Source organism: Neomonachus schauinslandi, chromosome 13 (assembly GCF_002201575.2).
Source record: "Neomonachus schauinslandi chromosome 13, ASM220157v2, whole genome shotgun sequence".
Classification (NCBI taxonomy): domain Eukaryota; kingdom Metazoa; phylum Chordata; class Mammalia; order Carnivora; family Phocidae; genus Neomonachus; species Neomonachus schauinslandi.
In genome coordinates this window covers 44297950-44310774 of record NC_058415.1, presented here as the reverse complement: position 1 = coordinate 44310774, position 12825 = coordinate 44297950, and the positions used below count along the sequence as shown (strand labels likewise).

Genomic DNA, 12825 nt, shown 5'->3' with positions numbered 1-12825 from the left:
TCCCTGCCCACCTCCCACCTTTATAAATTCTTTTAAGGCATCACATAGTACAAAAAAGTGCAAAAGTCATAAGTGTATAGCCTGATAAAATTTCACAAAGTGAATAAACGTATGTAAGCAGCATAGAGTTTAAGGAACAGAACATTAGCCCAGAAGCCTCAGGCCCCCTTTCATTTACAACCATTTCCCCCCCCAAGAGTAAATACTTTTCTCCCTTCTTATATTAAAGATTAGTTTGCCTCTTCTTGAACTTTATATACAGGGGAGTATATAGAATATATTCTTTTGTGTTTGTCTTCTTTGACTCATGCTGTTTTATTTGTGCTGTTGTGTGTGTGGGTTGTAGTGTGTTCATTCCCAATGCTGTGTAGTGTTTTATGAACATAGCACAAACATTTTTGTTTTTTTTTTACTCTAGGTAGATGTTTGGGTTAATTGCAGTTTTTGACTATTACAAATAGAAATGCTATGACCATTCGTTAAAAATGTTTTTAGTATTTTAATTGAAGTATAGTTGGCACACAGTGTTATGTGAGTTTCTGGTATATGGCATAGTGATTGGACAACTCTTTGTTATGCTGTGCTCACAAGTGTAGCTACCACCTATAAACATTCTTACACATGCATTTAATGAACATAGATGGGTTAGTATATGCCTAAGATTCTTTGCTTTTAAAGAAGCATGGTTTTTCATATTTTAACCTTTTGAAACTTGAATGACTCTTAAAATTGATGTGTGGTGGTTTTTTTTTTCTCCTCCGAAAATTTTTTATTTCTCCCTGAAAAGTTTCTTTTTCTTTTTTTTTTTTTTAAGATTTTATTTATTTATTTGAGAGAGATCGTGAGCTGGGTGGAGGGTCAGAGGGAGAAGCAGCCTCCCCGCTGAGCAAGGAGCCTGATGCGGGACTTGATCTCAGAACTCTGGGATCATACCTGAGCCGAAGGCAGATGCTTAACTGACCTAGCCACCCAGCCGTCCCTGCCTCAGAAGTTTCTGTTAGATTGGTGGCATGTCAAAACACAGGAAATGGTAATTCCATCTTGGTAGTATGAAGTTTCTTAGATTTGTTTTGAAAACCATGGTGGGCTTAATTCTCCTGAGAAATTATTATTTTTTTTCTCCTGAGAAATTCTTTAGTTTGAAAACCCCTTTGGAAGTAGTATCAGTGCTTTTATTTTATTATTTTTTTAAAGATTTTATTTATTTATTTATTTATTTATTAAAGATTTTATTTATTTATTTGACAGAGACACAGCGAGAGAGGGAACACAAGCAGGGGGAGTGGGAGAGGGAGAAGCAGGCTTCCCGCAGAGCAGGGAGCCCGATGTGGGACTCGATCCCAGGACCCTGGGATCATGACCTGAGCTGAAGGCAGTCGCTTAGCCAACTGAGCCACCCAGGCGCCCAAGATTTTATTTATTTATTTGACAGAGAGAGACACAGCGAGAGAGGGAACACATTTGGGGGGGAGGGAGGGAGAAGCAGGCTTCCCGCCCAGCAGGGAGCCTGATGCAGGGCTCGATCCCAGCACCCTGGGATCATGACCTGAGCCGAAGGCAGACGCTTAACGACTGAGCCACCCAGGAGCCCCAGTATCAGTGCTTTTAGACAGTTAATTAATTTTCTCACCAGAAATCATTACAGGAATACTTCATTTGTTCCAGAGAGTGAGCATATATTTGTATTTTACATTTCTTTGATATATGTACAGATTATGTGTAGACTTTGTCTTTGTTTTCAAAGGTTCGGTCTTTGTGGGCTTCAGTGAACGAAACACTCATGTATTTGGAAAAAGAAAGAGAAGTTGTTAATGCAGTCCTTAATCTTGTTAACCAACATACTTTAGATGGAACTAATGTTGCTATCAATATTCCAAGGCTCTTACTTGACCAAATTGAGAAACAAATGTGTCAGGTAAGCATTTGATACTAAGTAAACTGTTGAGAAAACTCTTTATGTAATTATTATATATAATGATAATAAATACATGTATTCAACATATAATTAATATATAATATGTAAATATAAATAATATATATTCTTTTTCTTACAGTGTTTTTCTGTCTTCAGAATTTATTTTTGTGACTAGATCTAGTAAAACATTCCTCAAGAGGGCTATTGTTAATTGTGTATATATTATATATAACAGTGTATATGTTTGTATACATTAGCTTTCATTAATTGTTCATCCCTTTTATGGTGCTACATCATACAGTGGAGAGATGGAGGAGGTTACTTAGTAGGAAGATGATATGGTACTGGTTCTTTATAAGCACTCAGGGAGAGCAGCAGTGATCTCCTATTTGCTGCATGTCTTTTTTTTTTTTTTTTTTTTTTTTTTTTAAAGATTTTATTTATTTATTTGAGAGAGAGAATGAGATAGAGAGAGAGCATGAGAGCGAGCGGGGAGGGTCAGAGAGAGAAGCAGACTCCCCGCCGAGCAGGGAGCCCGACATGGGACTCGATCCCGGGACTCCAGGATCATGACCCGAGCCGAAGGCAGTCGCTTAACCAACTGAGCCACCCAGGCACCCTGCTGCATGTCTTATTAAAATGTCTCTACCCTGTGGTTTCTCTTTCATCTTGATGCTATTAAGTATTTTAGTCTTTTCTTCCATTAGCTTTTGTGACCTCAGTGTCTTTGCTCTCTTGTGGTTTTTCAGACTGCTGTTCTCAGTTTTTTCTACTGAATCCTTTTTCTTTAACTTTCAGATGAAAGTGTTTTCCATGGTTCCTTTAGTGCCTACTTTTCTTTCCCACAATTAGTCATCTGTATTTTCTTAGTTCTGTGTTTTCATCAGTGTCCTATACAGTAGTATTCCCAAATTGGTATTTCCAGTCTCTCTCTGTCAACCCAACTCCATCGAATTATTTCCACTTGCTTATATGACATTTCCATCTGGATAACCTGTATTTTTTTTCTTAGTGAACTCATAATCTATTAAGTATCTGCTATTAAGTATATGCCAGGCATTAATTATAGTGTAGGGGAATACAAAGGTAAAATAGTGTTGTGATGGCTGAAAAGCTTTCACTGTAATAGGTAACATGCCAGGCACTGCAGGTTCCTGTAAAAATCAGAGTCTGCAAATTCAGATTCCTTGAATCCTTACCCCTTTTGTTACACACAATTAGCCTATATTACCTATCTGGCCTCTAAAATAGAGGCTATTCCACAAATAGCCTATAGGCTAATTGTGTGTAACAAAAGGGGTAAGTGATGAGGTCTTTGGGAAATAATTTTTATGAGAAATCTAAGATTTTTGGTTGATTGGCAACAATTCAAATGATTTTAAAATACTGGAATTGTGCAGGCCAAATAAACATGTCTGAGTTTGAATTCAGCTGTTATGGGCCATCACTTTGCAACTTTTTTTTTTTTTAAAGATTTTATTTATTTATTTGACAGAGAGAGAGAGAGGCAGCTAGAGAGGGAACACAAGCAAGTGGAGTGGGAGAGGGAGAAGCAGGCTTCCCGTGGAGCAGGGAGCCCAATATGGGGCTCCATCCCAGGGCCCTGGGATCATGACCTGAGCCGAAGGCAAATGCTTAACAACTGAGCCACCCAGGCACCCCTCAATTTGCAACTTTTGTTAAAACATGAATTCATGATCTTTCACCAAACTTGCTCTTTCTCCTCAGTCTTTACTTTGCTTTCCATTTATTTGCATTTCTTTTAGTCTAGCTTGCAGCTTCTTTGCATAATATAAAAATATGGCACGACATGTTAAATTCTTTCACAGTAGTTTTCTTTGGACTAAAATTATTTACTTGGTTTCATTTTTGGGTAGACATTTGACTTTTTTCACTCTTCTTTAAGGTAACCTTTTTATATAGTAGTAAAAAACATAAATATATTTACCTAACAGTTTATTATCTTAAGAACCACTTTTTTTTCCCCCTCTGAATCCTTAGTTGCACATTGGAAATGTTTATGAGGCTGGAAAATTGAACCTGTTAACAGTTATTCAGTTATTAAATGAAGTCTTGAAAGTAGTGAAATATGAGCGTTGTCAGGCTGACCCAGCAAGACTGACAATAGACCTTCACTTCCTTGAAAAGGAGACCAAACTTCAGAGAGAGAGATTATCAGATCTGAAGCATATGAGGTACTGTAGAAAGATCTTTTGTTATATTATTGGGGGAGGAGTAAGGTGTTTTTGATAATATCTCAGCAGAGCTCATGTAGTTGATAACTCTTTAGCCTTGGCAAACAAAAGGTGAACATTTTATTAGAGCTCAAAAACTCCCGGAGAGACACATTTTAAGTAGAAAGGACAATTAATGTAGTTTTCTTTTTGTCTAGAATAAATTATTTGCCCTTAGTGATAATTCTTTGTGGAGTAATTTTCACTTTCTCAAGTTTTTCTTTGGAGTCTACTTAATAAAACTAAGCCTCAGAAAAATTTGTTATTTGAGTGGAGTAATTGGGATGTATGGGCTGCCTTTAAGAGTGGACAGAGAATAGGTGTAGAATTTTTTTTTTTTTTAAAGATTTTATTTATTTGACAGAGCACAAGCAGAGGGAGAGAGAGGGAGAAGCAGGCTTCCTGCTGAGCAAGGAGCGTGATGTGGGACTCGATCCCAGGACCCTGGGATCAATAGGTGTAGAATTGAACTTGAGTTCAGAACTAGGGAAAAAGAATATATATATATTTTTTATTATGTATGTTAATCACCGTACATTACATCATTAGTTTTTGATGGAGTGTTCCACGATTCATTGTTTGTGTAAAACACCCAGTGCTCCACGCAGTACGTGCCCTTTTTAATACCCATCACCAGGCTAACCCATCCCCCTTCCCCCCTCCCCTCTAGAACCCTCAGTTTGTTTCTCAGAGTCCATAGTCTCTCATGGTTCATCTCCCCCTCCGATTTTCCCCCCTTCATTCTTTTCCTTCCTGCTATCTTCTTCTTTTTTTTTTTTTTTTAAACATGTAATGTATTATTTGTTTCAGAGGTACAGGTCTGTGATTCAACAGTCTTAACACAATTCACAGTGCTCACCATAGCACATACCCTCCCCAATATTTTAAAGATAAATGGAGTAATAGATGTATGATTGCTTTCTGGTCTTAAAAGGAAATAAGTACTTAAGCTTCTGAATGTTCATTGTAAGACTTTATTCGGTTTATATGTGCTCTACTGGTTGAACTTCCAGTTATGTTTTTTTTCCCTTTTTCTACAAACTGTTGTATTCTTAAATTTTACTCAATACTTTCATATATTCATGTTTTGAATCAAGTTCTTTTTTTATGCTATCATAGTTGTAAAATAAAAGAAGATCTCACCAGTATGAAACACTCTGTTGTTGAAAAACAAGGAGAATGGCATAAAAAGTGGAAAGAATTTCTTGGTCTGTCTCCTTTCAATCTAATTAAAGGTTGGACTCCAGTAAGTAATGTTGACTTGCCTTTTGGAGAGTAGTTTAATACAGGGCAGTCTTTTGATTTATGTTACGAATGATCTAGGAATGCTGTGCATGTGTAAGTTGTCATCTTTGCACTTGAGCCTAAAGTTTAAATGTTTTGGTTTCTGTAATTTTTCTTTTTCTTTTTTTTTTTAAGATTTTATTTATTTATTTGACAGAGAGATAGAGAGAGAGCACAAGGAGGCAGAGAGGCAGGCAGAGGGAGACGGAGAAGCAGACTCTCCACTGAGCAGGGAACCCGACGGGCTTGATCCCAGGACTCTGGGATCATGACCTGAGCCGAAGGCAGCCGCTTAACCGACTGAGCCACCCAGGCGCCCCATGTTTCTGTAATTTTTCTAAGTGCATATTAGAGTATTCATCCAGCTGCTTTATGATTTATAGTTCATATTTTTAGATTTAGAGGATTATATTAAAAAGAAAATGAGACATTGAGGCACAGTTGGAGGACAGAGTAGTCCCCTTGTTCTAATATCGTACTCCTTGGTTTAAAAGTAGTTATAAGATAATTTACATGCTTGGTAATTCTGTCTTCATTAGGGGGAAACAATCATCCATTCATAGATTATCTTAGTAGTGTTATGTAAAAAAAAAATGTGTATTTCAAAATGATGAATTCTGTGTTTTAAGGCTGTGGATCTTTTACCACCAATGTCTCCTCTGTCATTTGATCCTGCCTCAGAAGAAGTATATGCAAGGAGTATTCTTTTGCAGTATCCTGCTTCACTTCCAGGTTAGTTATTTGTTTTTCTCTCTCTTAAACCTCCTTCCCAGCAGTATTTCTCACTATGATAGCAGCTTCTTTACATTTTTGTCTTGTTCCCCCCGCCCAGTTATTTTTTATTGTGGTGAAATGCACATAGCATTTTAGTCACTGCAGTGTACAACTCAGTGACATTTAGTAAGTTTACAAAATTGTGCAACCATCACCACTTTTTAGTTCCAGAATGTTTCTGTTACCTTAAATAGGAAATCCTAGGGGCTCCTGGGTGGCTTAGTCAGTTAAGCATCTCACTCTTGTTTTTGGCTCAGGTCATGATCTCAGGGTCCTGAGTTTGAGCCCGCGCTCAGCGCAGAGTCTGTTTGTCCCTCTCCTTCCCCCTCTGCCATCCTCCCCCACACTCTTGCTCTCTCTCTCTCTCAAAACTAAATAAATCTTTAAAAAAAAAAAAAAGGAAATTCTGTACCCATTAAGCAGTCACTCCCCATTTTCCCCTTTCCCAATCCTTGGCGACCACAAATGTACTTCCTCTCTCTATCTGTGGATTTGCCTGTGCTGGATATTTCATATAAATGGAGTCATATACTATGAGGCTTTATGTGTCTGGTTTCTTTCACTTGCAGCATTTTTCACTTTGCACAATATTTTTTAGGTTCATTCAAGTTGTAGCATGTATCAGTACTTCATTAATTTTTATGAATACATTCTCTTGTATGACTAAAGCATATTTTGCTTGTCCATTCAACCATTGATGGACATTTGGGTTGTTTCCACCATTTCACTATTATGAGTAATGCTGCTATAAACATTTGTTTACAGGTTTTTGTGTAGAAGCCCACAACTCTTTAACATGAAAGAATAGTACAATAATTACTTGAATACCACCTGTTTTGACTATCAACATCTGCTACATTGCTTTATATGTGTATGTATGTGTTTTTGCTAAACCAAGTAAGTTCTAGACATTGTAACACTTCACTCTTAAGTGTTTCAACATGCATTCCCATAAAAATAGACTTTTCCTATGTAACTACCCTAGTAATGTCACATCTAAAAAATTATAATAATTCTATAATACCTTTTTCCTCAACTATTATACCACTGTCACACCTAAAAAATTAATTTCTCTACAATATCTGATAATCCATTTTATATAAATATATAAATATATTTTTATTTATAATCCATTTATATCTTTATATTTTATATACATTTATATTTTATATTTATATTATATATTTATCCATTTTATAGTTAATTCAGTTTCCCTAGCTGCCTAGTACTTGTGTACAAGTAATTGTTACTGAGTTCAGTAAATGTTAGATAAATAAGAGGAGGAATAAATGCATTAAAAAAACCTGTGAATTATGTAGCCAGGCTGGAGCATGTAATAGATGTAGGCCATAGTTGAGTTCATGGAGGCCAAAGGTCATGGCAGTAGTTAGCATAGGACCTAGGAAGAAATGGGTGAACATAGCTGGGATGGGTGATTGGTTTGGGAGTGAAGTGTACATACGGACACTGGTTAAGAAAGGTCATAGATTAGAGAGCAAGGCTCAGGAGAGGCACTAGCAAAAGAGTAGACATAGAAAAGACTGCATGGTTTGATGAATGACAAAGAGCTTCAGAAAGAGCATTATTTAGGATGATAGAATGACTCTTAGAGCTCTTGGCATATTTGATTGGCATTTTGTTTTCACTTCAACATAAAAAGGGCCATTGCCCTCTGGCAAGACTTAGGTCCTATGAAACCATAAATTAGTCTTCGTGTCCATTCGGAGATTTCTGTCTGCCTTGAAAGTGAGGGCATATTTGTGTCTGTTTAGGAAGTGCAGTGGAAGTTCACATTTTAGAAGCGTTTGATAGGTCCTTTGAGGTAATGCTGTCCTCCAGACATTGTAGAATTTGTACTCTTAGGATTCCTTTTTTTTTTTTTTCCCCCCCTAAACAAGTAGAGCTTTGATCTGAGCTGGGGGATCTTAACATTATTTTATGCTTTTTGTAGTAAAACAACTTTTTTTCCTCCTACACCTTACATATTACATCTTACTTGAAATTTTCTTTTAAATTTTTTTTAAAAAATTATATTTCGGCATATTAAAAATTCAGGGAATAATATAAATAACCTCTTCACCAAATACTTTTTGTCAAAGTTTTGCAGTATTTTAGGATTTTTAAAAAAGATTTTATTTATTTATTTATTTGAGAGAGAGAGAGTGAGAGAGCACAGCAGGGGAGTGGCAGAGGGAGAGGGAGGAGCAGGCTCCCTGCTAAGCAGAGAGCCTGACACGGGGCTTGATCCCAGGACCCTGGGATCAGATCTGAGCCTAAGGTAGACGCTTAATTGACTGAGCCACCCAGGTGCCCCTTTAGATACTTTTTAGACTTTATTTATTTATTAGAGAGAGAGCATGAGCAGAGGGAGGGGCAGAGGGACGAGCAGACTCCCTGCTGAGTGGGGAGCCTGACTTGGGGCTCAGTCCCTGGACCCTGAGATCATGACCTGAGCTGAAGTCAGATGCTTAACTAACTGAGCCATTCAGGTGTCCTGCAATATTTTAGGTTTTTTAAAAAAATATATATGTAGTTAGTCTTTGGGGATCCACCTTTCTTGACCCCATTCTTCCTGCATTTGCAGATGTGACCACTATCCTGAATCTTAAATTTATTCTGATGTACGTTTATAAAAATAATTTTACTACATGTGTATGGATCTAACTATATACAAGACTCTTCTGGCATATGAATAAATTTCTCTTATTATACTCCAAAATGTCCTGTGTAAATGTTTATATTTTGCACTAGGATCTAAGGAGGGTTCATTCATTGCTTTTGGTTGTTTTGTCCTCTTACTTTTATTCTAGAAAAATGCTCCTGCCCCCCTTTTTAAGTGACATTGTTAGAAATTGTTTTTAATAATCGTTGTGTGTTTAGATTTGCCAACACATTTACTGTTTTTTTTAGGTCCAGATTACTACTTTTATTCTCCTCAGAAGTATATCTCAAAGTATATATATTTTTTTAAAAATTAAATTAAATTTTATTTATTTATTTATTTATTTAAATTTTATTATGTTATGTTAGTCACCATACAATACATCATTGGTTTTTGATGTGGTGATCCACGATCCATTATTTTCGTATATCACCCGGTGCTCCATGTAGTACGTGCCCTCCTTAATACCCATCACCGGGCTAACCAATCCCACCTCCCCCCTCCCCTTTAAAACCCTGTTTGTTTCTCAGAGTCCATAGTCTCTCATGGTTCATCTCTCCCTCCGATTTCCCTCCCTTCATTTTTCCCTTCCTTCTCCTAATGTCCTCCATGCTATTCCTTATGTTCCACAAATAAGTGAAACCATATGATAATTGACTTTCTCTGCTTGACTTATTTCAGTTAGCATAATCTCCTTCAGTCCCATCCATGTTGATGTAGAAGTTGGGTATTCATCCTTTCTGCTAGCTGAGTAATATTCCATTGTATATATGGACCACATCTTCTTTATCCATTCATCTGTTGAAGGGCATCTCGTCTCTTTCCACAGTTTGGCTATTGCGGACATTGCTGGCATGAACATTGGGGTGCATAGGGCCCTTCTTTTCACTACATCTGTGTCTTTGGGGTAAATACCCAGGAGTACAATTGATGGGTCATAGGGTAGCTCTATTTTTAAACTTTTGAGGAATCTCCACACTGTTTTCCAAAGTGGCTGTACCAGCTTGCATTCCCACCAACAGTGTAAGAGGATTCCCCTTTCTCCACAACCTCTCCAACATTTGTTGTTTCTCTCCCTGTCCATTTTTGCCATTCTAACTGGTGTAAGATGGTATCTCAATGTGGTTTTGATTTGAATTTCCCTGATGGCTAATGATGATGAACATTTTTTCATGTGTCTGTTAGCCATTTGTATGTCTTCTTCAGAGAAGTGTCTTTTCATATCTTCTGCCCACTTTTTGACTTGATTATTTGTTTTTTGGTGTTGAGTTTGAGAAGTTCTTTATAGATCTTGGATACCAGCCCTTTATCTGTAGTGTCATTTGCAAATATCTTCTCCCATTCTGTGGGTTGCCTCTTTGTTTTGTTGACTGTTTCCTTTGCTGTGCAGAAGCTTTTTATCTGATGAAGTCCCAAAAGTTCATTTTGCTTTTGTTTCACTAACTTTTGGAGATGTATCTTGAAAGAAGTTGCTGTGAGTGATGTCAAAGAGGTTACTGCCTATGTTCTTCTCTAGGATTTTGATGGATTCCTGTCTCACATTGAGGTCTTTCATCCACTTTGAGTTTATCTTTGTGAATGGCGTTAGAGAATGGTCGAGTTTCATTCTTCTGCATGTGGCTGTCCAATTTTCCCAGCACCATTTATTGAAGAGACTGTCTTTTTTCCATTGCATGTTTTTTCCTGCTTTGTCAAAGATCATTTGACCATAGAGTTGAGGGTCCATATCTGGGTTCTCTCTTCTGTTCCATTGGTCTATATGTCTGTTTTGGGGCCAGTACCATGCTGTCTTGCTGATCACAGCTTTGTAATATAGCTTGAAATCGGGCAGCGTGATGCCCCCAGCTTTGTTTTTCTTTTTCAACATTTCCTTGGCGATTCAGGGTCTTTTCTGATTCCATACAAATTTTAGGATTGTTTGTTCCAGCACTTTGAAAAATGTCATTGGAATTTTGATCGGGATGGCATTGAAGGTATAGATTGCTCCGGGTAGCATAGACATTTTAACAATGTTTATTCTTCCGATCCATGAGCATGGAATATTTTTCCATCTTTTTGTGTCTTCTTCAATTCCTTTCATGAGTGTTTTGTAGTTCCTAGAGTATAGATCCTTTACCTCTTTGGTTAGGTTTATTCTGAGGTGTTTTATGGTTTTTGGTGCTATTGTAAATGGAATCGTTTCTCTAATTTCTACAGTTGCGTTGTTAGTGTATAAGAAAGCAACTGATTTCTGTGCGTTGATTTTGTATCGTGCCACATTACTGAATTGCTGTATGAGTTCTAGTAATTTGGGGGTGGAGTCTTTTGGGTTTTCCACATAAAGTATCATGTCGTCTGCGAAAAGAGAGAGTTTGACTTCTTCTTTGCCAATTTGAATACCTTTTATTTCTTTTTGTTGTCTGATTGCTGTTGCTAGGACTTGTAGTACTATGTTGAACAATAGTGGCGAGAGTGGGCATCCTTGACGTGTTCCTGATCTTAAGGGAAAGCCTCTCAGCTTTTCCCCACTGAGGATGATATTCACTGTGGGTTTTTCATAGATGGATTTTATGAACTTGAGGAATGTTCCCTCTATCCCTATACTCTGAAGAGTTTTAATCAGGAAAGGATGTTGTATTTTGTTGAATGCTTTTTCTGCATCAGTTGAGAGGACCCTATGGTTCTTCTCTCTCCTCTTATTAATGTGTTCTATCACACTGATTGATTTGTGAATGTTGAACCACCCTTGCATCCCGGGGATAAATCCCACTTGGTCGTGGTGGATGATTTTTTTAATGTATTGTTGGATCCTATTAGCTAGGATTTTGTTGAGGATTTTGGAATCCATATTCATCAGGGATATCGGTCTGAAATTCTCCTTTTTGATGGGGTCTTTGCCTGATTTGGGGATTAAGGTAAGGCTGGCCTCATAGAATGAGTTTGGAAGTTTTCCTTCTGTTTCTATTTTTTGAAGCATCTTCAGTAGAATAGGTATTATTTCTTCTTTGAATGTTTGGTAGAATTCCCCAGGGAATCCATCAGGCCCTGGACTCTTGTTTTTTGGGAGGTTTTTGATCACTGCTTCAATCTCGTTACTGGTTATTGGCCTATTCAGGTTGTCAATTTCTTCCTGTTTCAGTCTTGGCAGTTTATAGATTTCCAGGAAGGCCTCCATTTCATACAGATTGCTCAGTTTATTGGCATATAGTTGTTGATAATAATTTCTAGTAATTGTTTCTATTTCCTTGGTGTTAGTCGTGATCTCTCCCCTTTCATTCATAATTTTATTAATTTGGGTCCTTTCTCTTTTCTTTTGGATAAGTCTGGCCAGTGGTTTATCGATCTTATTAATTCTTTCAAAGAACCAACTTCTAGTTTCGTTGATTTGATCTACTGTGTTTCTGGTTTCTAATTCATTGATCTCTGCTCTAATTCTAATTATTTCTCTTCTAATGCGTGGCTTAGGTGTCGTTTGTTGCTTTTTCTCTAGTTCTTTAAGGTGTAGAGTTAGTTGGTGAATTTGGGATTTTTCTATTTTTTTGAGTGAGGCTTGGATGGCTATGTATTTCCCCCTTAGGACCGCCTTTGCAGTATCCCATAGGTTTTGGACCGATGTGTTTTCGTTCTCATTGATTTCCATGAATTGTTTAAGTTCTTCTTTGATTTCCTGGTTGACCCAAACATTCTTGAGCAGAGTGGTCTTTAGCTTCCAAGTGTTTGAATTTCTGCCAAATTTTTTCTTGTGATTGAGTTCTAGTTTTAAAACATTGTGGTCTGAGAATATGCAGGGAATAATCTCAATCTTTTGGTATCAGTTGAGACCTGATTTGTGACCCAGTATGTGGTCTATTCTGGAGAAAGTTCCATGTGCGCTCGAGAAGAATGAGTATTCTATTGTTTTAGGGTGGAATGTTCTGTAAATATCTATGAGGTCCATCTGGTCCAATGTATCATTCAAAGCTCTTGTTTCCTTGTTG

The 12825-nt window shown here is 37.3% G+C and overlaps 1 protein-coding gene across 2 annotated transcripts in view; it reads left to right on the top strand.

Annotated features, from left to right (window-relative positions):
* HAUS6 (HAUS augmin like complex subunit 6) overlaps positions 1–12825 on the top strand; it is a 49785-nt gene that overhangs the window by 17386 nt on the left and 19574 nt on the right. Inside the window, exons 8-11 of one of the 2 annotated variants that reach the window (XM_044920361.1) lie at positions 1745–1915; positions 3917–4110; positions 5374–5395; positions 6063–6165. In XM_044920361.1, the coding sequence (XP_044776296.1) occupies positions 1745–1915; positions 3917–4110; positions 5374–5395; positions 6063–6165 (490 nt within the window). Of the gene's footprint in view, positions 1–1744; positions 1916–3916; positions 4111–5268; positions 5396–6062; positions 6166–12825 lie in introns of both variants that reach the window. The other variant, XM_021682420.2, reaches the window with a different exon arrangement.